At 33.7% G+C, this 27,930-nt stretch overlaps 1 protein-coding gene across 1 annotated transcript; it reads left to right on the top strand.

Moving 5' to 3' along the window:
* LOC109110420 (glycerophosphodiester phosphodiesterase domain-containing protein 5-like) lies at positions 1-27,930 on the top strand. Its single transcript, XM_042775839.1, has 16 exons — positions 1-135; positions 8,095-8,367; positions 10,439-10,542; positions 11,694-11,787; positions 11,866-11,925; positions 13,258-13,356; positions 13,468-13,561; positions 16,242-16,387; positions 16,674-16,756; positions 20,925-21,000; positions 23,127-23,351; positions 23,495-23,652; positions 24,844-24,991; positions 25,083-25,165; positions 25,526-25,605; positions 27,357-27,930. The coding sequence occupies exons 2-16, from the start codon at positions 8,185-8,187 to the stop codon at positions 27,476-27,478; spliced, it is 1,755 nt and encodes a 584-aa protein (XP_042631773.1). The 5' UTR covers positions 1-135; positions 8,095-8,184; the 3' UTR covers positions 27,479-27,930.

Here is a 27,930-nt window from a genome sequence, read left to right as displayed (position 1 = left end):
GGGAGGAGTTTGTGAGTGTGCTGTGAGTAACAGGTGTTCGGCAGCAGCAGCTGCTGTTCACAAACACAGAGACGCAGAGCGATACGGAGCTACAGCAGATGATCGATAAAAACCCCAATAACCGCTGATCGATCGGTGAGTCAAACATTTATACGCATTTCTCGGTTATTAGTTCTTACTTTGGCGACAGCTATGAACCTGTCACTGTTACTCGAACTCAGGATACTGTGTGTCAGTCATCAGGTGTTTACTGTCGATGCAAATAAACGACAGTGTCACTGAAGAGACTCGTTATATTGTTCAGACGCTTCTGGAAATACAGTGACAACAAGAGTGAGTGAGTGTTCAGTTTAGTCTATTGAAAGCTTCATCCCTACAGTGGAAACTGAAGAGAAATTTCAAGCTAATGGATGTTAGATTCATTTAACATATAATAACAATAATCCATAGTAATACCTTGTTTTTGGACTTGTTAATTATAGTATTAGTACTACTATGGTATATAAATATGGTAATCATTTAGTGCCATAGTGTAAAGTACAAGACTCTCGCCATCTGTTATCATCACTGGGTTTTATAATCAATTTTCACAATCACAGAACTTGTCTAAGGAGCCAGAATGAGAGATCTCAGGCATATGTTTGTGTTGGTTTTAATTCGGATTAGCATTAGGTTTGACGTGCGGCTGGTAAGAGGATTGTCTGTTTCTGTTCGTGGTCGAATAGGTCATTTCCTTCTTTATACAGATATAGTTAAGTGCTGGTGTGTGTGTGAGAGAGTTCAGGTTAATAGTATTAATTGGATTTATTTCCTTTTGTTCTTTCCTTTTTGCTAAGTCAACTAAAGCAAGCATGACTATTACTAGTGCTCATACTTAGGGTTAGTACGGTGGCCGAGGAAGGGCAAAACAGATTACAATTATGAAAACAAATTAATAAATTAGAAACGCAAATCTAAAAAACAAAATAAAAATTCAGAAAACACAACAACAATTCAGAAAACACTATAACAAGTCAGAAAACACAATGGCAAATTCGAAAACAAAATAAGTCAGAAAACACAATGACAAATCAGACAAACCGAAAGAGGTAGGTATAGTTTCCGACAGCGCCATTGGTTTGGGATTAATCAACAGAGGGAAAAAAAAGAAAAAAAAAAAGTTCGGGTCGATCACGTCAAAAAGTCAAGGACACACACTTAACCACTTGCGCCCACTGGAGCTGACAGAATGGCAATAAGGCAAGTTATTTGCACAAAGTATAAATAGACACTCTGTATGTTTTATTTCACAGTAAGCGCAATTCATACAATATATTCAAACCAAGCTATTTTAAGACCATCTCCGAACTTTCTACCATGACTCTGCTGTTTTTCAGCTATTTATTTCTGTATATGTTGATTGACAGATGTCTCGTCCAGTCAGCGGTGATTAATCCCAAACCAATGTCGCGGTCTCAAACTATACATACCTATACATTCTGAATTGTTATTTTGTTTTTAGATTTGCATTTCCGTTTGTAATTTGTTATTTTGTTTTCAGAATTGTAATCTGTTTTGCCCTTCTGGGCCACAGTAGGTTAGTGATTTGAATACTTCTGTAACTCTTAATATCATGTAACTGGACCTGCTTCACTGCTGACATTAATGATACCTCAAACCATGCGGCCAGTATGTCACCGCCTAGCAACAGCCCAAAACGCCTTAGCAACCACCTACTGTAGCAACATTCCATAAGACCATAGCAACCACCTAGCAACAACCCAACACAGCCTAGTAACCACTTACTGTAGCAACAACCGAAAACACCCTAGTAACCATCTAGGCTATCATCCACCTAGCAACAGCCAAAAACACTCTAGCAACCATATACTGTAGTAGCAATCCAAAACACACTAGTAATCACATCCTGAACCAATAACCCAAAGCACTTTAGCAGCAACCTACTAGAGTAACAACTCAAAACATCCATTAACCACCTTGCAACAATCCTAAACACCCTAGCAACCACCTTGCAACAATCCAAAACATCCTAGTAACCACCTAGCAAAAGCCCAAAACCCCTAGCAATCACCTACTGAAGCAATAACCCAGAACATCCTAGTAACCACTTACTGTAGCAACAACCCAAAACACCCTAGTAACCATCTAGGCTATCATCCACCTAGCAACAGCCAAAAAAACTCTAGCAACCATATACTGTAGCAGCAATCCAAAACACACTAGTAATCACATACTGAACCAACAACCCAAAGCACTTTAGCAACAACCTACTAGAGTAACAACTCAAAACATCCAGTAACCACCTTGCAACAATCCTAAACACCCTAGCAACCACCTTGCAACAATCCTAAACACCCTAGTAACCACCTAGCAAAAGCCCAAAACCCCTAGCAATCACCTACTGGAGCAACAAGCCAGAACATCCTAGTAACCACTTACTGTAGCAACAACCCAAAACACCCTAGTAACCATCTAGGCTATCATCCACCTAGCAACAGCCAAAAACACTCTAGCAACCATATACTGTAGCAGCAATCCAAAACACACTAGTAATCACCTTCTGAACCAACAACCCAAAGCACCTAAGCAACCAACTACTAGAGTAACAACTCAAAACATCCAGTAACCACCTTGCAACAATCCTAAAGACCCTAGCAACCACCTTTCAACAATCCAAAACATCCTAGTAACCACCTAGCAAAAGCCCAAAACCCTAGCAATCACCTACTGAAGCAACAACCCAGAAGATCCTAGTAATCACCTACTGAAGCAACAACCCAGAACATCCTAGCAACCACCTACTGTAGCAACAACCCAAAACACCCTAGTGACCACATAGCAACAAACCAAAACACCCTAGTAACCACCTAGCAACAATCCAAAATGTCCTAGTAACACCTAGCAACAACCCAAAAACACCCTACCAACCAAATATTATAGTAGCAAATCAAAACATCCAGTAATCTCCTAGTAGCAATCCTAAACACCCTAGAAACCACCTTGCAAGTTGCAACAACCCAAAACATAATTTTAACCACCTAGCAACAACCCAAAACATCCTTGTAACATCAAGCAACAACCCGAAACACCCTACCAACCACCTACTATAGCATCAACAAATAAAACATCCAGTGACCACCTAACAACAACCCTATTCACCCTAGCAACTGCCTAGTAACAATCCTTAGAAACTACTTAGCAACAACCCTTAAACAGAACAGTACGATTCAACACCTATAAAAGCATGGCGCTAGCAACGCCAAGATTGGGGGTAAATTTCCAAGGAATGCATGATCTGATGAAATGTATACCTTGCATCCAATGTGAATGAAATAAATAAAACTAAATTAAATAAATCATAATATTAGAAAACTCATCTCTATGAAGTCTGGCAGTGCTTTTCTCCAGTGTCTTGTCAGTAAAGCGTTTTATTGAACTGAATGTGGAGGGCGAGACACAGAGTGCACGGAGTGATTGAGGGCAAGAATGAACAATAGTCCTGCTGCTGCTAACAGTCGCCATTATTAGTGTGCATTGTTTATTTATGTCTAAACAAAGCATTGTGCCTCGGTGAGCGTGAAGCACAGCCTCTCTCTGCTGCGACAGTGCGTGAGAATGCTTTTACTCTCTTTAATTAGACACCACAACTCAATCTCCCGAAGTCATTCGATATTAAAGACTTGTGACCTCATACACAAAACCCAAAAGCCCCTTTCCATTAGAGAGGCTCTCGTTAATGTATTTTGTATTACATCAGTAGTGGATATGGGAGCGAGATCTGTTTCAGTCATTTGACTGTTGGCCTAAAGTTGTGAAATCAGCAGTGGTGTTTTATTGCATTATGGCACTTTTACTGTGTCATTTCAGCTGAAGCTATTTTGCATGCTAGATAGGCGAGGAAAATGTTTTATTGTGCCATCATGGTATATTTCTAGGTCAAAGGACGTAACAAAGATGATACTGTCAAATGAACACTTTTCAAAAGGATTTTGACACAAAAGGCTGTGTATAGTTTCATATGTCTCTGAAACTCATTGCATTCTGGGTCGCAGTTAAGTTGACATGATCTTCTATTAGATAATGAGAAGACAGGAGGGGCTGATCTAAACAGCTTAACCTCATGAAAATCTATAAGCCTTTGTGTTCAAGTCCAGAAAACCGCAATAGACTGCGCCCATAAAAAAGCTCAGATAACAAACTTGTCTTCTCTATGTCAAATGTTTTAGTATATAGTGCATAAAGCATATTGCATTAAAATGATATTATAATTATTTGATTATATTATATATTTAAATATAGAACATGTATTTTATAAAATTGTACAGTAGAATAAAAATATTACAAATATTATTGTAGGAAATACACATACGTTATACAGTATATACATGTACATATATAATTTTAGTGTTTTTATTTCATTTAAAGTAAAAATAATACATATTATAATCTATTAACTAAACTAAAAAGGTATAGAAAATATTGAAAAATGTTTGAGTACTACATCACTTTTTGTTTTATTTTTGCAGTAGCCTGTAATTGTGTTTTCAAATGTGCAGCCATTCACAGACTGCTGTTTGAGTTCATCAGTGGGGTGTTGGCAATATCTGTCAGTCAAACAACAGTGTTTTTATAATGTTAAGTCATATTCTTCCGGCTGAGAACAGATTTGATTTCAGTAAGCGTGTGACATCTTTGGCTTTTATTCAGTGTGTTTTGTTGACCCACAATGCAAAACTCAGTTTCCTCTGTTATCTGTATTATGGATATCTTACAACATCATATTTCACCATTTAGGAAATTATGCCTGACATGCATAAAAGTGAATGACTAGGAATCTTTTATTCCTTAATAAGATGTGATGCAACAAGTAATTTGTCTTGGTAATTAATGTTTAGTTTCTTGATTATCTATAAACATGTTTTGTTATAATATAAGTCTTAAGATTTCATGCAATATTGTGTCTCAGTTAAAATTATCTTTTTTAAATTTTTTTATCTTGTTGACATTTTAACCGCAAAACAAGACAGAGTATCAAAAAAAATTATTGTAAATTATTTTTGGACCGAAACAGAATAAATGTCTCTTGTTAGTTTGATAGATCAACGCTGCCAGGTTTCAGACAGTCGCCATGACAACAGCCGGTCAGGGCGGGGCTTAAGTGCAGGTATTCTCATTAAAGCCGTCCTCAACATCGAACTACAACATGACAACACTATGTCTCTCGCTCCGCTGATCATTAAACCTTGCAGGCCACAGACAGATGCTCAGATGTGTTTTGAACACTGAACCCACCACGGCATCCCAGTGGAACAAAACATGCTGTTCTGTGTTCTCATTATTGATCGTCTCTCCTAAAGTGAACACATGCCACTTTCACTGTGTGCTCGTGAATGAGGAGCCGTCAAACTGTACACTGCTTTCTGAAAGGATGAGGTGTCACATGAAAACAAGGTCAAGATGCTGTTCTGACTCACTCGGAATAAAACCGATTTAGTTGCACTACATCGTTTAGTGCTGGAGTTTATCAGTTTCATTTTGACTTGTCATGAGTGAACTTGAGCAGTGAATGTTCTGGATAACATCTCTCCTGTTTTTACTCTAATCCGTCACCTTAATATCTGCTAACCGGTTTAGCTGCTCTGTGAGGGGAGGCTCTGACGTGTCTGTCTGAAGATCAGTGACAGGTCAGACATTATTCTCAGCAGAATTCCCCGCACAGATCAGACAACACTGTCTGGGACAAAGACGACGAACAGTCCAGTCCGTATCTGGGAGTCTAGCAAATGTGCAGCTTCTGAACAAGAGATGCAAATGGATGAGCAACAGTAAATGGGTCAGTAACTTAGTATTTGGTTTGAAGTCTCATGCTTATTCAAGGCTGTTTTTATTTAGTTAAAAAATACAGTAAAAACTGTAATATTGTGAAATATTTTTGCAATTTAAAATAACTGTTTTCTATTTGAATACACTGTAAAAATCAATACATCACTCTTAAGCAAAACATTATCTTCAGTATCAATACTCCAGTCTTCAGAAATCATTCTAATATGCCGATTTGCTGCTCAGGAAACATTTATTATTATTATCAGTGTTGAAAACAGTTTGTTGCTTAATATTATTGTGGAAACTGTGATACAGTATGTTTCTGTGATTATTTGATGGCCAGAAATTTCAAAAGAACTGCATTTATTTGGAAGAGACATTTTTATTGTCACTTTTGATAAACTGTATGCATCATTTCAATTATTATTAATTTCTTAAACAGGAGTGTACATTTCTAAACCCTGCTTATTTGCATGTTTACGACATTCATAATATTGATCAGACAAGTGCAACAAGCACACAAGCTTTTTTTTTTAAAATGCTTGTCTGTCTGTTTCTGTTACTATACAAATCTCATGAATATTTAATAAGGGAAGCATTGTTTAGTTTCTGATTGGTTGTTTGTTGCTAAGCAACTTGCCATAACATTATAGCTCTGGCAATAGCTCACATTCAGCTCTAGATTTTAGTATCTAGAGATTTATTATTAGAGATGTTATATTGTACTATTTAGCAGTCCCCACTGTGTTTTTGGTGTGTAAACAGCCTCCATCTGTGATTTAAGTGTGCTGACAGCGCAGGGGCCCAAGGGAGGCTCCTATATCATATAAGATTACATTTTACATGAGTCACCATTAGCATGTACCAGATATTAAATTTATAATAAACTAAAACAAAAATAAAAAAGTATAACACAGTAACATTTTCTGTATTGTACTGTATTGTTGTTACAGCTCTGAAATGTGCTTTTTTTAAATGACTGGGTAAAAAAAATAATAATTTCCTGCTGGACACAATATATTTTGATTTTGAGCAACATACAGAATATTAGAAACAGTAGAATTAGTTTTTTGTTTCCTTTGGGGGGAAGTCGTGGCCTAATGGGTAGAGAGTTTGACTCCTAACCCTAAGGTTGTGTGTTCGAGTCTCGGGCCGGCAATACCACGACTGAGGTGCCCTTGAGCAAGGCACCGAACCCCCAACTGCTCCCCGGGCGACGAAACACACGGTGTGTGTGTGCACTTTGGATGGGTAAAATGTATAAAAATAATCATACACATAATTTGATTTAATAAACACCCAATCTGGAGCAAAAACAGAAGTTCTGACAAGTTTTGTGAAATTATACCACGTAAACTTTTCAGAAGACAGTCAGATAAACCCCCAAATCAATATATAATAACCGATTTAAAATCAAATATTGAGGATTTTCTTCCAATAGTTTCGTGCATCAGAACAGTGAGTGATCTGACTGCTACAGCTTTTCCTCTGTGAAATCTATAGCGTCGTTGGCCTTTTACAGAACAGACTTCATATTTTACACATGAATGACATTTTGGAAACATTGCATTGCATATAAAGTCCAGAAACAGAGTTGCAGTGAGGCAAGAAACAGCCTTTGCTGATCGTGAAAAGGCCAAAGTATATTTCGGCCACCCTCTCACTGTCGGCATTACGTTATTTTCGTCATCTAGAGGGCTCACGGTCAGCCACGCACCCCGTGGTACTGCGCATGTGTCGAGCTCATCTGTCCGCGCTCATCTGCGGTTGAGTATAACTTTTGAAAGCTGCACGAGATGGAAAGGAACGCTGAATGTGAAGTGTAAAACGGGCCTTAAGTTCGACCATCCTACACACACGTACTGACCCGCTCGCATCACACAACAGGAGGAGGAGGGGTCAGTGTTACTATCTATGCACTCAGCCTGAGTGATTACTACTCTTTCAGCTTTGAAAGACATGTTTGTGCAAGCATCCGCAGGAACAGTATAATGGAAAATAAGTGGTTCTGAAACGTGAAATGAAATCCCAAAATAACCGGTAATCGGCCCATGCCTAGTCACGAGCATTGTTTGTTGAAGGGTCTTTTGTAAACAGGCCTCATTCTTTCAAGAAACACGATGCAGTAGAGGTGACCCAAAATAATTAAGACTGATCGTTTTTCTCTCGCTGTAGCTCAGTGCGTCACTCCATAGAGTTCAGTGTAATAGAAGAAAGACTTTTCCCCAGCAGGCATTATTAACACAACCTCTCTCTCTTTGTCTCTGGCAGATCTCCTCCACCTCCGGTCCTGATCCGCCTCCTCCGGTTCCTGTCCATCCGTCTGCTCCGGGCTGCTCCATGCAGGGGAGCGGCTGATCCATGGGCCGCTCTCCGGTGAGCCTGTCCAGACTGAAGCTGGGGAAGTTAAAGGTGGTGCGGCGGCAGCTGCTGCAGCGCTATGAGCACCAGCCGTTTGTCTCCTGTCTGGCCGGCCTGTACGGCTGCCAGTGGAGACGCTACCAGCGCGCCAAAGCCCAGCCGGGGGAATGCTGCTGTAGTCGGGTAAGAAAACATGATTATTACAGTGCTTATAATCCCTCATATTGCCTTTGACACTCTTCCTTATTCTTATCTGAAGTAATGCAGCGGCAATGGTTTACATGCAAGTTTTGTTCTAAAACATAGTGAGCTGACAGCATGTTTAAGCATCATAGCACAGCGTGCTTCTGGCTTTGGGTTGCTCAAAAATATGGACAGCAACATAATTCTGCTTTATAACATTGCTTATTTTGGTTACAGTTCTAGAAATCCCAGTATGCATCGCAACGAATTCAGTAGAAGGTGGACAGAGACAAAAATATAACATTTCATAAAATAATAAGCCATATCAATAAGAAAAAATTGAGTCAAATTAAGAAAAATTACTATTTGTACCGAATATTTCTGTGTGCTATGCATTTATATGCTTAATAGAATATCAAAACTGTTGTTTTAGTAATATGCATCAGTCATAACATTTATTGAGAGATGCTCAACATAAAGAGTGCTATTTCAGTTGCTTTTTCAGGGTTATTATTGTAAACTAAATCTATATATTAAAAAAAAAATACTTTACTATTAAAAACCTTTTTGTTATTGAAATGATGTTGAAATATAAAGAAGCTCTTTTCCACCATGATTTAAAAAACAAATATGTAAGGTAATTGTGACTTTTTATATCACAATTCTGACTTTTTTTCTTGCAATTCTGAGTTTACATCTCACAATTATTTTTTGTTTTTTGTTTCTGCCACGGAAAGAAAAAAAAGCCAATTCTGACTTTTTTCGTCTTAACTGGGAGTTTATAGCTCACAGTTCTGACTTTATATCTTGCAGTATCTCAGAATCGCCAGAAAAAAGTCTGATCTGTGAGATACAAACTCAGAACTGTGAGAAAAAAAGTTACAATTACCTTTCTGATTTTTTTTTTTTAATCCGTTGACGGAAACAAGCTTCCATAGAAGTAAAACATAATTATTAACTAAAAAACTTACTACACACAAATTAGATATTTTGGCATGCCAACTAAATGAAATATTTTAAATTGAAGTGCTAACATTACTAACTGGAAATAAATAAAAACTTCAACTGAAATGAAAATGAATTAAACCTAAATAGTGATGTTTAAAAACTAAACTAAATTAAATCTTAAACCAAAATTAAAATGAAAACTGAAAATATAAAAATAAAAAAATTCAAAATATGAATAGAAACTATATATATAATACTAATGGCATTCAAATTCAAAAATATTTTTGCTAGATTTTGTGATTTTTCTTTATCATTTGTCCCTGCACTATTAACGCCTGTTGCATTTTATTCATTTAGCAAAAAATCACTAAATAGTTTAAAGACATTTTGTATTCCTGTATTATAGCACACTCTTTTATCCAACACAAATTCCATTCAGTTCAAAGCATGCATTTATTAATTTCATGCATTCCCTGAGAAACAAACCTGTGACCTTGGCTGTCTATTCCTATGCTACCTTGAAAATACTGAAACTTATTTCAGTAAATGCAAATCTAATGTTTAATTTGATATGGATATATTGCTATTACATCAAGATGAATAAACTCAGCGCATGCTGGTATGAAACATATCGGTCTCTCTCAAGGGGCTTGTTTCATCTAAATCTGTGAATATTTTCCCCTTAACCAGAATTTCTGCTGAAGCCACTCATGCTGCTCAATAGAAAGCACTATCAGAGCGTTTTTCCCGTATTTGCTGATGAGTTTTCTTTACACTGTGAGCGCAGCTCTTCATCTTCTGATGGGCTGCTTTCTAAATCGAGCTGCTTTCAGTGCCGATAAACAAGCTCCCCTTGGAGCGACTCATCTGAGTGTTAGGCGTGAGTGAGTTCGGAGGTTTGCAGTGTGAGCATCATTCACTGAGTCATTTAGAAGCAGCCTGATGACTCACCGTATGATTGCTGCATGCTGAGCCAGCTCCAAATCAACTATCTGAATTGCAAAGTTAGTATTACGCTCATGTGTCGCCTCTGTTTCATCCTCCTCTTGTATTTTCACACTCCGTCCGGCCGGTGCGGTGATGTGTGGGTGTTCTCACGGCTCATGATGGCTCTGTTTTGCAGTTGGAGTGCAGTTGTTTCGCTCTCCTCATCGTAACGTTTATCCTGACCCTGATATTCCTGTACTTCTGGAGTGAGGCGCAGAATGACTACAACGACTTTGACTGGTGAGATGGACAGACAGATGGATTGACACAATTAGACTGATGTGTCATTCACAGAAAACTGTGCCATTTGTGTGTCCCTGTAGCTTATTAATTATATAATTACATTGTGATTGATTTGATATGTAAGGCATATATATAAAAAAACATCAGACAATTTTGAATTTGCATATCCCTATACATTTCCATTACATTTGAATGAGTTATATGTCCTTGAAAAAATAAATTTTACTCTTATTCATTTTTTTTTTTCTTTTTTTGTGTGTCCCTATGGCTTATTTATTATATAATTACATTATTTAGTTAATTTGATTATATAAGGCATAGAAAAACAACAACAAGAACAAAAATAAAAATACTGTTCATTTTAGTTTAAAATATTTTTCATCAGAATATCAGGTCTCTATTCATCTCTGTTAAATTTAAAGGGGTTATATAAAATAGTTTTATTATATAAATAAAATGTCATGCATTCACTGTAGTTTGTCTAAAATATGTTATAAATATTTTCAGATTTTTTGTGTGTGTGTCCATATGGATTGTTAATTATTTGATTACATTACTTGACTGATTTGATTTTTTTTTTTTAATTGTCCGAATATCAGGAGTTTGCATGTCCCTATTAATCTCCATTATATTTGAACGAGTTATATAAAATAAAAATAAAGGAATTTTGCTTTTATTAAGAGTAAAATGTCATGCACTTGCTGTAGTTTTTGTCTAAAATAATTGGAAAATATTTTCTGAATTTAATTGTCATTTGTCCCTGCACTTTTAACCAGTTACATTTATTCATTTAGCAAATGCTTTTAAAAATAAAAAATGCTGTCACGTTTTCCTGTCACATTGACCTTTAGAAATAATAGTTTGCTCTTTCTGACATCGTATTAAATGGTGTGATTAAAAATCAACACGTAGTTCAAAGACATTTACATTTTATTTCTGGCAGATGGTTTTATCTAAAGCATCTTACGTTGCATTCAAGGTGTACATTTAACATTGAACAAACTAATGTTTCACATTAAATATTCAGAAATGCTCAGATACAAAGAGCTCCAGTCCCTGAAAAAGGATGGATTCATTAATTGATTAGATTTTCCCAAGCAGAAATCCATTAAGATCTGTTTCTTAAGATCTGTTGTTTATCTCTGCAGGTTTAACTTCGGGAACCTGGGCTTCTGGTTCCCGTGGTCGGTGGTGTTGTTGGTGGTCGCCGCCGCTCTCTTCACCTACATCGCCCTCCTGCTGGTGAGAACAGTGAACAGCAGAGAGCGTTTCAGCTTCAGCTTCTCCTGATGATAATGTTGTGGTGTTGATGTTGTGCAGGTCCTAGCGGTGTGCCTTCTCTCTGAAGGACAGAGGCTTTACCTCCACTGGAGCCACAAGGTGATCAAAGAAACATCTGTATTCTTTCCATGTCTGTGTTATCAGAGAAACAGCTTCAGATGATTCACAGATTGTGTTGAACCTACAATGAATACTGTATAGATAATACTGAATAGAGCTGAGCTAAAAATATGCAATTTTATCTGTATTTTGGGGGCTGCTGTGATTAATAGTTATTTTTTTTTCCCCATTCTTACACAAATGTTGATCTAATGATTTTAGGCTCCAACATTAGCCAATTCAGAAACATTTTGTTGTGCTATAAAAAAAATATTTTTTTTAAAGAAAAACAATACATTTATTGTTATTTTAGGATTATGTTATCAATATTTTGGTTTATTTTTGTATTTTCTATTTGAAGGTTAATTTTAGTAATTTTGTTATTTGCTTTTTTTATTTTTATCTATCTATCTATCGTTCTATCTATCGTTCTATCGTTCTATCTATCGTTCTATCTATCTATCATTCTATCGTTCTATCTATCGTTCTATCTATCGTTCTATCTATCGTTCTATCTGTCGTTCTATCTATCGTTCTATCTATCGTTCTATCTATCGTTCTATCTATCTATCGTTCTATCTATCGTTCTATCGTCTATCGTTCTATCTATCGTTCTATCTATCGTTCTATCTATCTATCTATCTATCTATCTATCTATCTATCGTTCTATCTATCATTCTATCTATCGTTCTATCTATCGTTCTATCTATCGTTCTATCATTCTATCTATCGATCTATCATTCTATCATTCTATCTATCGATCTATCTATCGATCTATCTATCTATCGTTCTATCTGTCATTCTATATATCGTTCTATCTATCTATCGTTCTTTATATATTATGATAATATAATATCTATATATTAACAATATATAAAACTAATTTTATTTCAGCTAGTTGCTTTGGCAACGTTTCTCATTTTTATTTTATAAACATCTTGATCTAATAAAATAACTAAAAATAAAATGTTAGAAATATTACAAAAAAGAAATACAAACACACAACAAAATTACTAGAGAAAGCTAAAAAGAACATACTGTACATTTTAATTTTCAATAGTTTTCATCCGTTATTTAAATGCTTTATATAAAAAAATGAATTTTGCTCTTATTGAAAGAAGAAATGTCATGTATTTACTGTAGTTTTTGTCTAAAATATTTTAAAAATATTTTCAGATTTTTTGTTTTACTAATTGTGTCCATTTGACTACTTTTAACTAGAATTAATGTAAAAACAGAAAATGTAAACATGAAACTAATTCAAAAGAAAAAATCTAATAGTATCTGAGTGATGCTAAAATCCAACGCTGCTCTATTCTGTATTTTGCACAGATTGGTATCCTGGTGACTCTCACCTTCTCTATCAGTGCCACAGCTGTGCTCTCAGACGTATGGAGCAAAGAATGGACGACGCTGCTCCTTTCTTTTCAGGTGGGTCATGCCACCCGACACAGAATGTCACTGCAGCTTTCTGAGCAGCTTTACGTCAAGTACAGTACAGTTCCTGTAATGCATTTATGTGTTTCCATTTTTGTCGAGCAGGTCACAGCTCCCTTCCTTCACGTGGGCGGAGTTTCACTAATGACACTTCTGTCCTGGCCAATAGCCTTACACTTCTTTCGCATGAACAAGAGAGGTACGTGATCCCGTTCGCTGCTGGCAACAAATGAAAACACATTGTGATTCTGGTCATATCCTATTTCAGCCAGCACAGATCTAGTTGTGTTCATCAAGAAAGGTGGTTCTGAGCTGTAAAATGGGCTCCGCACCTACTCGTCTCGTTCCAGGTACCACTGACGTCAGGAGCCAGTGGTTGTGATTATGTGGCTTAAAAAAGCTTGTTCTTTCTAAATTGATGTGACAACTACGTAGATTGCTACTGTTGTAATAGTCCAATATTGCACAGCATGACACAGTGCCACTTGCATTTAATTGACAGAACCAAACAACTTTATTTTCCCCATCTGTATATTTAAAAGTGCTGCAAGAATTTCTTATTTGAAAACAAAGTGCAGGTTTTTTTTTCATGTTTTTTCAAAATATTTAGAATTTTTAAATATTTTTCAGTTTTAGAAAAATAGAATGGCTTCTGTTAATTTTCTGCCAGGACATTATCATTTATTTTTATGGACATTTACTTTATTGCTAAAATAGTTTTTATTTTATTTTTTTACATTTTTTTTTTTTATTGACATACTATTATAGTTTTTGCTAATGTTTTCAATTAGATGTAAATGTTATCATTTTTATTAGTTTTTTATATATCTGTATACTACTTTATTAATTAATTTTATTTAGTTTTGGTTATTTTAGTACTTCCGGTTTAATGAAAAATAAAATAACTGAGCTTTTTAATATTTTATTTTATTTCATTTAACATTTATTTTGTTTCCAGCAATGATAAAAACTTATAATAACTGTTAATTAATGATAATGACCCTGCCCTACAACACAAAATATTGCAATTTAATTCAAAATACAGGCAGAACACCTGTGGAAAATCAATACGGAAAATTTATTTGTATTAACACAGTTTCAGTTAGTTGCCAAGGCCACATTTATAATGTTCATTTAGGGTTTTACATCTAAAATTTATTTTATTTTTTATTTTATTTTAGCTTAATTTCAATTAACAAAAACTATTTTTTTATCGATTTTTTTTGTTGTTGTTTTAGTTTAATTAATAACACTAGGTAAACAGGAAATTTTATGCATGATATTTCAACAAAACAGATCGCTCTGTGATGCACCACTTGTCCTTGAAAAGCATTGCTCCTGTTCTGTTCTCCTGCATCTGGCTGATGTTCAGCTGAGTCACGTCTGCGTCTCTTAATGAAGGCGTGACGAACGAGGCAGGAAGACAAATGCAGGACAGAGGCTGAACTCACAGCAGATGTGTGATGCTCGCCTCCATCCAGACACCGGCCCTTTGTCCCGGCATCCCTCTCTCACAAAGACATCTTCTCTCTCTCTCCCTGAAATGAGCCGTGCCTGTGTAGAGATGACATAAGCATGCATCATGCTCTCAGCGGCTGCTGCGGTTGCTAATTGGGCCTGTCAGTGCGCGATTATCTTTCTGTAATTCCCATGTGTGTTCAGGCTGCTTAATGATTGTTACAGCTTTGGTAGAGATTATTATTTTTTTCTAATTGGCAATCAAGAGGGTGGCTTAGTGGATTTGGTTATGATGGGGAATGTGTTGACCCAATTTTGGCCTGATCTGAAAATCTGAAGCTTTTGAAACTGATGGTTGTATAAGCTCAGCTTCACTTATATATATGCTCCAAAAAAAATCTGCCAAAATAGGGCACATTGAACTATTAATATGAAGGAATTTTCCATTTAGGTTTATTTTAAAGGTGTTTTACCTGTATTTTGAATTTTGAATTGGATTGCTGTAGTTAATGGAAATATCTGTAAAATAATGGATAATGTCCTGATAGAAAAATCATTTCTTTTTTTTTCTTTACTGTGTGTGTAAAGAAAACACACACACACACATATAGAGAGAGAGAGAGAGATAGAGACACAAGGCACACACTCCTGATGGTCAGTTGAAATTAAAATAAATATTTTGTTTTTTTTTCAGTTTTCAATTTTAATTTTAGTTTAGGTTTTAGTTATTCTATGAGCTTTTATAATTTTTATTAGCTTTTGTTTTTTTTCCTGTTTAGCTTTATTTTTTTATTTCAGTTTTAGAAATAATAAATGTGTAAATAATGATATAAATAATGCAATAACATGGCCAAGCACACCAATGACACACTACTGGTGGTCATTTTAATTTAATTAATTAATTAAAAAAATGATTAGATTTACTATTATTTGCATTTACATTTTTATTCATTTAGCAATTTTATTTATAATTTTATAATTATTTGACCAAGTACAACTATTTTGACATCAAAGTATTTGAAAACTCAAATTTGAGGAATGTTTGGTAAAAGTGATAGTACAAGTTTTTTTTTTGTTCTTTTTTTTAAAGCTTTTTAGGACATAAAATCAAATGTTCAGATGAATTCAGTTCAAGATGTGAGCTAAAATGTATATGAAACTTTAGACTGTTGGTGGCGCTAGATTGACTCCAAAATTGTCACCAGCAATATTGAGACCTTCCCTAATTAGTGTACAAAGTTCCACTAGCTACAACAGTGTCCCTCCCAAAATGAAGAAAACCAGCTGATGAAATAGTTGCCAAATGTTCTATTATCATTTAACATTCCTATGTGCTAAATTATAAAGGTGCAATGTGTTTTACTTTCAATAATTGAGGTTTTACATGCATTCTTTGAGTATTGTGTGTGTGTGTGTTTCAGTGAGGCAGGTGGCTCTCCTCAGCTTGTTCCTGGCGGTTCTCTTCGCCCTGTATCTGGTGCCATTGGGCATGTATTCACCCTGCATTAAAGAGAAGGGCACACTGGGGCCGGCGCCCACCCTCTTCGGACACAGAGGAGCACCCATGGTCTGCTATTTTTACCTCATGATATTTGTGCAATATTAATTGAACACACATGGATTGAATGTGGGCTTATGTCAGCATGCCCTTTAAAATCAGTGTGTTTGACTTCACTTCTAAAACTAGACTGGACTTGGTCTAACTTTAATTTATTTATTTATTTTTGCGTCTTGTGCTTGACCTTTAGTGGAAATATTACACATTGAAATATGATTGCAAGGGTTAAGACTCAAAATGGTTGTCAGCAGGTTTGAGGTTGTTGATTTGAACTATGTTGTTTGATTTCCAACAGCTTGCACCAGAAAATACCCAGATGTCTTTTGAGAAGGCTGTAGAATCGGGAGGAGAGGGACTGGAGACAGACGTCACAATCAGGTGGGCATCTTCATCCATTCCTGCTTACTGTACTGCATAAAAGCATTTTAAAGTCCTGAAACATGCTTCTTTCATGGCTACTAACATAACAGTCACAGTAAAGGCATTTCAGCAGCACACCATTAGACCATACAATCCCACAATACAAGTGTACATTGGTTCTCTTCTTTGTGAATGCAGCTGATGAAATGCATACTTTACCTTGAATGCAGTGTACTGTATATCGCTTTAGAGAAAAGCTTCTGCCAAATGCATGAATGTATGTACCTGTAAGTAATATATATATACTAAATATACACTTTTGTCATGTATACTGCAAATAAATATAATATATTATAAGAGACCTCATTTTGACCCATTTCTAAGGTAGCATCCTTCACAGAAATGCAATCCCAGAATGCATTGCAAGAAACAATCCAAATTTATTCACGATAGTGAGAGAACTTACTAAGATTTGAAATTCAATTACAGTTGATTTGGTACTACTAATCAATTAAAATGGTTAAAAACAAAAACAAATTATAAAAAAATAGTTGTGCTTTCCAATATTTGTTTTTTTTTTTTTTTTATAATTATTATTTTTATTTTTTTATGCTTGCTAGAGTATCATAATGTTATCTTCACACCTAACTTAAAACTCTGTTGGAATCAGTGTTATTATAATTAACTAAAACTAAAATGATATTTTAAAGAGTTTTTACTTGCAGTAAAATAAACGTTAACTAAAATAAATCATAAAGTATTTTATTTATATTGTTTTTAATAAAATGAGTATAAATGAATTCAAGATATTTTATATATAAAATAAAATCTTAACCAATAAAGAGTCAAAAAAAAAAAATCTTCAAAATCACTGTAAATATGTGCAGTGCATTGTGGATACAGTATTCAATCCCATGGTCTCTGATGGACATTTTAGTAAATATAGAAGGTCATTGTTATCTTGGCAAAAAAACTAACTTAAAACTTTATTGGATTCAGTGTTTTTATAGTTAACTAAAACTAAAATTTTATATATTTAAAAAAAAAGTTATTTGAAATAAAATGTTAACCTTAAACAAACAAAGAAACAAATAATTTTTTCTTTTAGCTATTTATTTTTAGACAAACACAACCATTTTATTAAAATTTTAACTAAAAAAGTGAAAACAATTTAAAATCGAATTCAAAAACTAAGTATAACAACAACAACAAACTACAGTATGTCAGTAATACTAAAATAGCAATGATTGTCCTACACATGGACTACACATATGTGTTGTGCTTTCAGATCAGTCAGTTATAAGGTTTCATTTAACATTATGATGCAGCCTTAGAAATAAAGCTGCCTATGTAGACAGCAGAGCTAATGTTGACGGTACACAAAGTCCCCGGCCTGAATTCACAGAGCATTCTCTGCTCTCAGCCTTCGTCTGTGACGTTAGTGGATTTCTGTGATCTTCCACTTAAAAATGCATCATCAAACAGTCAATGGGCCGCTCATTCAGCAGGTCATTTCCTCTGGACAAAGGTCTGCTGTAGCCCGGAGCAATGTGATGCTAACGGCTCCTGGATGAGTCACTGCTCTCAGGTTAAGATGATTAGCTGAACACGACTCTGTAAGCGCTCTTGTCTTGTCTGCGTGAGCTGCGGGGAGCTCTGTAGGAAGCATGGATGTAGATGAGGGAGCGTGCCTTCTATTTGCAGCCTGTATTATACACAGGTTTGATGTCTCTACACTGTCAGTATGTTCTCAGGAAAGCCCTGCTGGATCTGGAGCATCAAGTGTTCATTGCACAAAACCTTTGCATTTTGTGCAGCTAGTTTCAAGAGAATCAAAAAAATCAGCTATTTGCTCAAGAATGGTTTTACAGAAAGTGCTTTGGATTTCATGAATAAGTCCTGCTGACCCAATCATGGGTTATTTGTGATATAACAACCTCTGACCCCGTTCGCAATTACAAATCTGTGTCAGGTGTGGACTGAAACTGGTTTAATCTGGCTAACAGAATTAGTAAACGCCTCATATTATGTGTTCAACCAACGCTGGAAAGTGACAGATGTAGGTTATTAGTTGAATCAGGTGAATATTTTCCTGCATGCCTTGACCTAGATGAAATATAACAAGAAGTAAAAACAAATTTTCTGTGGTTGTTATATCACAGTTTTGGAAGAACTGATGTTTCTAACCTTGGCAACTAACTGAAAATATGAAAATAAGCTTAATTTATAGTACTAAAATTACTCAAACTGAAATAAAATAAAGATGAATATAAATATTAAACAAATGAAATGACAAGCACATCATGAAAACTGAAGAAAAAAATTTGGGGAAAAATTCAAAATGTTAATGCAGTTGTATATAAACAATACAATAATAACATCAAGAAAAATTGTACTTCGAGTTGTACTTGTTTGCTTGCTCTGTTTTAAATGAATACTATAAAATCATTTTATAGGACTAGATAATATATATATATATATATAATATATATATATATATATATAGATACATACAACATTACATACATACAACATACAGTCCAAAAGGTTTGGAAACATTACTATTTTAAACAGTTTTTGAAAGAAGTTTCTTCTGCATCATCAAGCCTGCATTTTATTGATCAAAAAATACAGAAAAAAATGTAATATTGTGAGATATGTATTACAATTTAAACCTTTGTTTTAAATTTATTATACTTTAATTTATCATTTAGCATATTTCTGTGATGCAAAGCTGAGTTTTTTAGGATCATTATCACATGATCCTTTAGAAATCATTCTAATATGATGGTTCATTATAAAAGTTGGAAACAGTTCTGGCTGCTTAATATTTTTTCAGAACAAAACAAGACTTTTAGTTATATACTTTGATGAATAAAAAGTAAACAAAAAAAAAAAAAAAAAAAGCTAGTTTTTAAAATATAAATAGTTTGTAATAACAATATACACTACTGGTTCAGAGTAATCTGGGGTCAGTATTTTTTTTCTTTCTTTTTTAAAAGAAAATCAATACTTTATTCAGCAAGGATGTTTTAAATTGAAAAAAAGTGATAGTAAGAAAAAGATAGTGCTTAGAATATATAGTATTAGAATTTTTTTTTATTTTTGAATAAATGCAGTTCTTTGTAACCTTTTATTCATCAAATATATTGACAGCAGAACCATGTTTTCCAACACTATAATAAATCAGAATATTAGAATGAAGTTCTAAATGATCAGGTGATAGGACTGGATGTTACATGGGACACTGAAGGCTGGAGTATATGATGCTGAAAATTCAGCTTTGCATCACAGGAATAAATTATTTTTTTAAATATACTCAAATAGAAAAACTATTAATTTTAAGTTGTAATAATATTTCACAATATTACTGTTTTTTCTGTATTTTTGATCAAATAAATGCAGGCTTGATGAGCAGACAAACGCACTTTCAAAAACATTAAAAATAGTAATGTTTCCAAACTTTTGACCTATACTGTATATTTACTGGAAGTAAAAATCAAACTGAAATTAAAGGACTTGATCTTAAATTTAGCAGACAATTTTATCCAAAGCGACTTACAAATGAAGACAATGGAAGCAATCAAAATCAACAAAAGATCAACAAAACAATGATATACAAGTGCTATAACAAGTCTCAGTTAGCTTAACGCAGTACACAGAGCAAGGTTTATTTTAATTATATAATAAATAAAAAGAAAACAGAATAGAAAAAGAATAGAGCAAGCTAGAGACCTTTTTTGCTTTTGTTAATTAGAAGTCAGAAAGTCAGAATTATAATTGTATAATAAATAAAAAGAAAACAGATATAATCCAAAAAGATTAGAAAAGCAAGTGTTATTTTTTTTATTTTTTAAAGAAAACAAGCAGTTAGTAAATAAATAGTGCACATAAAAAATGAAAACTAATTCAAAATATTAATAAAAACTGTAATTGCATATAAATAGTACAAAAATAACAAAATACAAAAACGTACTTTGAGTTGTATTTGTTTCTTTGTTTATTTATAGTTAAATACTAAAAAAAAGAGTAATTTTTCACATTTTAGAAATACAACTCAAACTGAATTTAATAGCATGCAGAAACAGCTGCTGTCCTGTTTGGGAGTGTTTAAATATTCACCCTATATTTCTCTCTCTGCAGTTTACATGACAGCACCCTGAGGAGGACGACCAACGTGCATGAGGTGTTCCCCAACCGGACAGACACCCACCTCCAATTACACGCTGGAGATGCTCAGCGCTGGATCCTGGTTTCTTCAAGTAGTGATCCAGAACCTTGAGTTCCTGTTCATCATCTAGCAGTGACATAAAAATATTGATGGCTATGTGCATAATTCAATAATGGCTTATTGAATACTGATAGCATATGCTGTTTACCGCATCCAGTTACCTTCTTGGCTATTTAGCATTTTTAATTTATTTTTTAATATAAATGAAAATGAAATAATAATATAATTAATGTAAAATTTGCTTATAATAAAAGCAAAACCAAATTAAATGCCAACTACAATAAACCACTTATCAAAAAAAATACAAAACTGCAAAACTTAATAATACAAATAATACAATAAATAAATATATAATTTATTGGCTAATTGATGTGATGTATTTGCAGTCCAATAACTAGTGGTTTTTGTTGTTTAATTTTAGAGAGAGAAAAAATTAACTACTTATTATAATATATTATTATACTCCAAACATCATTATTATAATACGCAAAAATATACATAATACAATCCATTTACAACAGCATAATTATACATAATAGAATCCATTTATCAGAGAACACACAGAATGGACTTGTATTTTTAGAGAAATCACTCAAATTTGTGGTGGTCAAAACAGATTAGAAACAAACAGAGACCCATTATGGTTTATAAAAGCCCATCGTTCCATAATAAAAATAATGCAGTGCACATCCACATATGCTTTTGTTCTTGGCCTCTCAATTAACACCAGAATCCCTCTGAAATCCCTATGTGGAATCACTTGGGATTAAAGGATTCTGGCTGGAATTAGGCTTTGCCTGAGGAAGTGTGCGTCACTGTTCCTGCCACTAAAACACATACACTTACGACTACCCCCAACCCCTCCCAACCTCTCAAAGTTCAAAAACTCAAAACCTAAAAATATAGGGCTGTGATGAAGTAAAAGGCTTGTGGATTGTAGTTGAGTTTTACCATGAACCATATAAAATAAAATTTAAGACAATACGGCATTAAACAATAAAAAATTCACCCCAAATTATTATTTAAACCAAAAAAAATTCATACTTTATTATTATTTTAGATTTTAAATTGTAAAATATATCAATATTAAATTTTCTTTATTATTATTTTAGCAAATTGTAAGGCATATATTACTGCTGTAAAAATGTGCTAGTGTTGTCAAACGATTAATCGCATCCAAAATAAGTTTTTGTCTACATAATATGTGTGTGCTGCGATATTTATTAAATACAAACACATGCATGTATATATTTAAGACAACATGTTGCAAGTATATTTTAAATATAATATATATGTTATATATATATTATATATATATAATATATATATATAATATATATAAATATATATATTATATATATATTCAATATAGAATATAAGAATATAAATATATACATTTAAATATTTTCAAAATATGTAATTTATATTAAATAATATAACATTAAATACACACACGTTACGTAAACAAACTTTTATTTTGGATGCAATTAATTACTTTTAATCATTTGACAGCATTAAAATTTACTATAAAATAATAATAAAAGTAATATAAATTAATATTTTAACTATAATAATAAAAATTAAGACATAACTGTTGTAAACTTTAATTGCACTGTAAAATATTTATTCATTATTATTTTTAAACTAATTATAAAAGTGAAGAAACTTGTATTTTAAATTAAAAATTGTACTGTAAAATAATAATGAATATTTAATAATGGTAATCATAATCTTGTTTTACACTGTTTATGTCTGAAATTCTTCTCTTTTAAATACTGAAATCCTCTTTTATTTTGGTGGAAAAGCCTACCTCCAAAATAAATTTAGCAAATCACCACAAAAATTTAAATAAATTAAAACTAACGCAAAAATAAATTACAAATCCATGTTAAACTCGCAGCAAATGCTGTTAAACATGCAGAGTTCACTGCATTTATTGAAGAACTGAAACGCCGAAAAAACAAACGCCGAATTAAAAAAAAATTGAAAAATTTCATCCAATAATTCAAAAAAAGCAATAACAAATAATGCAACTAAATTTATTTGATTTTACAGTCAGTATAATTAATTATTAGCTTTTCATTGACTTATGAACCCCCGTTTGAGAAACCTAAAAGTCAAGTTAACCAATCAAATCCTTGCTTTTCTTTCTCTCAGAGGGATCCTTTCGGCACGGCCTCTTCTCTTGATGCAGACGAGAAGGTTCAGGTCCAGAACCAGACGGTACCCACCCTGAAGGAGTTCCTGAATCTGGCTGCCCAGCATGAGAGGCTGGTGATCTTTGACCTCAGACGTCCACCCCGAGGACACCCCTACAGAGACACGTGGATCACACGCACCCTGGAGGTCATACACAACGAGTCCTCCATTAACTCCAGCCAGGTAGTTCAGCAACATCTTCTAGCTGTGATAATAATATCATGAGATGTAACCTTGTGGCATTATGCCTTCTTGTATTAAACTGTTGTGTGAAGCAGGAGCTGGATCAGAGGCTGAAGATGCATTATATGGTGTTTTTGTCGTAGGTGTTGTGGCTGCCGGCCGATCAGAGGAGTCTGGTGCAGGAGCTGGACCCGGAGCTGCAGCAGACGTCTGGAGATCCCGCCTCCGTAGAGGAGCTGCAGGAGAAGCACATCGTCCGACTCAACCTCCATTACAGCTACATGTCACAGGAGCAGATCAGGTACATCAGACTACACTGACGAGTGATTGCTGCGCCTGCTCACAGCTTTTTTCATGCGGCAGGTTTTAATGGCATATTATTTGATTTCAGTGATATTATTTAATAATAATAATTATTGTTTTATTATATTACATATATGAGATATGAATACATTATAAACATAAATATTTATAATTATTAATAATAAATAAGCATTATATAATAACAATAATAATATATATTATTATGAAATTAATCTATATAAATCGAAATATTTCTATTAACACTAGAAGCATTATATAATAATGATATATTGCGTGGTAATTATTTACATTGTTAATCTATTATAATTTATATTTATTAATCATAAATAAGCAAATAAAAATTATAATTATTATACATTCCATAATTATTTACGTTTTATTCATATCATATCTTATATTAATATATTATAAATATAAATAGTATTTATATATATATTAATAATAATTATACCCTGTAATATAATAAATTGCATTAACAACAACAACAATAATAATATTTTCATTATTATTATTATTATTGATGTCATTGTTATAATACTTTAGTGAAAATTTACATATATTAAATGTGTAAATCTATAATACAAATGTGTGTGTGTATGTATGCATGTATATGTGTGTATGTGTATATATTAGTATATATATATATATATATATATATATATATATATATATATATATATATATATATATATAATATATATATATATATATATATATATATATATATATATATAAAAAATATTTATGCTTATTATTTATAAATATACATGATTCAGTTATTCAGGTTATTACTTATAATATTATAAATATTATATATCTTATATATATATCATATATATATATATATATATATATATATATATATTTATATATATATATATATATATATATATAAAATAAAATTTTGGTTTTTCATACATTTTTTTTTTTTTGTGTGTGTGTTTTTTTTTGTTTTGTGTTGTGTTTTTGTGTTTTAACTGGCAGTGAAAAAAAATGAAGCCCCATTCTTACCTGGAAGACACTAATGAACTCTTTCATATCAGACTTTTGTCTTCCATTGAACTCTTCTGACTCATTGCATAGAAGAGCTTTTGCAATTAGTGTGCAGTTTCATAATGTATCTTTAATGGCCCAATAATGTCTCACCAGAATGTGTTTCTGATTTCAGAAAGTACTCCTCTGTGAACATCAGCACTAACCTGTATGTGATCAGTCAGCCGTGGTTATATTCGCTGGCGTGGTGCGCAGGCGTTCATTCAGTCACTACAAACGCCCTGCACGTCCTCAAGAAACTTGAGCGCCCCTTGTTCCTCATGGTGAGTCCGGATCACAAATATCACACTCTATAACTGACTGATGTGCCACGTCTACAGAAGAGACTATCACGGTTCTCTCTTCCTCACGCAGACTCCAGATGAATACAGTCTGATGTGGATCCTGACCGACATCGTCTCTGCTTTCCTCATCACAGCTATTTTCATTTTCCACTGGTGAGTTCTGCTTCAACTAACCAGACACTAACCTGCTTCTGCAGTGCCTCCCTCCTGTTGAGTTTAGTTTTTAAAGCTAATAAAACACATGCATGACATGTTCAAGTATATCTAAAGACCTTCCAGACCTAATCTGCGTAATATCTAATATCTATTTAAATAGAATGCATGATTAGAATTGCATCAGTTGCATTGTATCCCAAATAATAGTTTATTTTATGTGCAGAATTTTATTCGAAAGCAGGTTTTGTCTATTTTTCTCCTTTAAACTTTCAAATTAAAGGCTTCAAAAAGTAAACATGCCAACATTGTTTGTTGTAATACTGTGATGACTTGAGCATGTAATGTTTGGTCCTGTAGGTGGCGTGAGCGAGGTTTGCCCTTCTGGTCGGGCAGTAGACAGGTGAATGAGAACGGACCGTACAGCAAGTTCCGGACGGGTAAGTTGATTTTGGCTGTGAATCTCTCATTGCTCATGTTTTTATCGTGTCGTCCTGCATGTGCCGACCAGATCGCTGGCTGTTTTCAGAATGCTAAACTACTTCTACAAACAACAGATTACACCTCACTAATTAATTAACTCAATCAAAACAAAAACTATATCAACCAACCAATCACCAACCATTTAATCAAACAAAAAAAAAAAAAATATAATCTATACACACACAAAACTGGAATTAAAATGCGAAATAACTTGCATGCATGCATAACACATCAATGAGGTCATAGTAGTGGCATACTATATTTATTATTGCATATTGCATACTTTCACATACTGGTTTCTAAAACATAGGACACAGAGTATTATATTATGCAATAAACGTTTCCCTTCTAAACACAGCCATTGAGATTTTTTTTATATGTTTTATAAAACAATTCAAATATACATACAAATATTTAAATATATATATATATATATATGCCTATTTATAATATTTAAATATACAGCTGCCCTATACAGTTACAGGTAACCGTTTGGCCAACATTACTATTTTATAATGTTTTTGAACCGAAGTCTCTTATGCTCTCAAACGGGGTTATTTGACCACAAAAATACAGAAAAAAACTGTAATATTGTGAAATATTATTACAACTTAAATAATAGTTTTCTCAATAAAAAAAATCAATATTTATTCCTTTGAATCAGCTGAATTTTTCAGCGTTCGTACTCCAGCCTCAGACATGTACATCAACATGAATCATTTTAGAAATCAGTCATAATTTTGATTTTATTATTTTAAAAGTTCTGCTGTTGATCATATTTGATTAAAGAAAAGGTTAAAATATTTATTCAAAAAAAAAAAAAAATTCTAATAATATATATTCTAATTATTTTCTTTACTAGTCACTTTTTATCAATGTAACACATCCTTCGCTGAATAAAAGCAAATTACTGGACCCCAAACTTTACTGAGATCATAGTTTATATTGTTATTACAAAATTGTTAGTGCTTCTTTTTTTTTTTTTTTTTTTATACTTTGATTCATCAAAGTATCCTATCGCTGGAAAAGTATCACATTTTCTGAAAAAATTTAAGCAGCAGGAACTGTTTCCAACCTTTGCTAATGAATATCATATTAGAATGATTTCTAAAGGATCATGTGATAATGATCCTAAAAATTATGTCCGCTCTCATGCTCTTTCTCATCCATCAGAATAGAGCTAATGTGAGATGCATTTAGTAATAATTTAAAAAACAATTATTTTAAATTGTAATTCGTATATCAGAATATTACTGTGTTTTTTCTGTATTTTTGATGCAAAATCAGGCTTTGATGAGCAGAAGAAACTTCTTTCAAAAACATTAAAAATAGTTATGTTTCCAAACTTTTGACCTGTACTGTGTGTGTGTGTGTATGTATATGTATATATATATATATGTAATGTTATATAGTTTTTGTTTTGTTTTCTCAAACTGGGGTTCATGAGTTGAAGAAAAATTTGGATGATAAAATAATTAAATCATAAATAAATCCAGGCAAGCAAATCAAATTTAATGTTTTTTTTTTTAAGTGTTTATTTTGATCATTTTCATTTTAAAATTATTTAAAATTAAAATGATCAAAATATATATGTATAAAGTGTAAGAACTTAGTAGTCAGATTTTTGGTCAACAATCCCAGAAGCCCTTGTTGTTTAGTGTCCTGTGAGCCCTTGACTTGCATGTTTGCATGTCTCTGTGTGCTGTAGAAGCGTCTGAGGTCCAAGGCATTCGCTGGAACCCTCTGTTCTTTGACGGGCCGTCACTGTCCCGGGACCTCGACCTCCCCCTGCATGTTCCCCCTATGCATGGCTTCCCCGTCCCCATCTGACCCTCCATCACTCTCATTACGAGCCGCTCTCATCTCTCTCCTTCTCGTCCACGGTCCGTCCGGACGGCAGAGCTGAGCGATGTCTGGTCCATCTCCAGCATCAGTGTCCGTGGAGAGATTAGGAGCTCACCCCTCACACCCAACCTGCCCACCATCAGCGAGGAGCCGCCCATCTGAACCCCTCACAACACAGATCTGTGGAGGGAGTGAAGCCTGCAGACCTGGAGCCGCTGTCAGCATCATCACACCATCATTTGCATTCGAGCTTCAAACTCTGAGCTTCTGGTGTTGCTGCTTCAAATTGTGAAAGATTTCTTGGTATAAAGACAGTTTTCACAGTCTAGTCTTGACTAGGCTTGGAGACAAAAGTACATGACTTTATGTATTTTGAACAGTGATATTAAATTACCCTCTATTATTATTATTACAGCTAATATGAAGACATATATATA

Source organism: Cyprinus carpio, chromosome A18 (genome assembly GCF_018340385.1).
Source record: "Cyprinus carpio isolate SPL01 chromosome A18, ASM1834038v1, whole genome shotgun sequence".
In the NCBI taxonomy this organism is placed as follows: domain Eukaryota; kingdom Metazoa; phylum Chordata; class Actinopteri; order Cypriniformes; family Cyprinidae; genus Cyprinus; species Cyprinus carpio.
Note: the sequence above shows the minus strand (reverse complement) of the source record. Positions and strands in the feature narration are given on the sequence as shown.

Coding starts and splice junctions, on each gene's coding strand:
- LOC109110420 (XM_042775839.1), top strand. CDS start 8,185: ATGGGCCGCTCTCCGGTGAGCCTGTCCAGACTGAAGCTGGGGAAGTTA. Junction 24,992..25,082: donor AGCGCCCCTTGTTCCTCATG/GTGAGTCCGGAT, acceptor TTCCTCACGCAG/ACTCCAGATGAATACAGTCT. Junction 25,606..27,356: donor GTACAGCAAGTTCCGGACGG/GTAAGTTGATTT, acceptor TGTGTGCTGTAG/AAGCGTCTGAGGTCCAAGGC.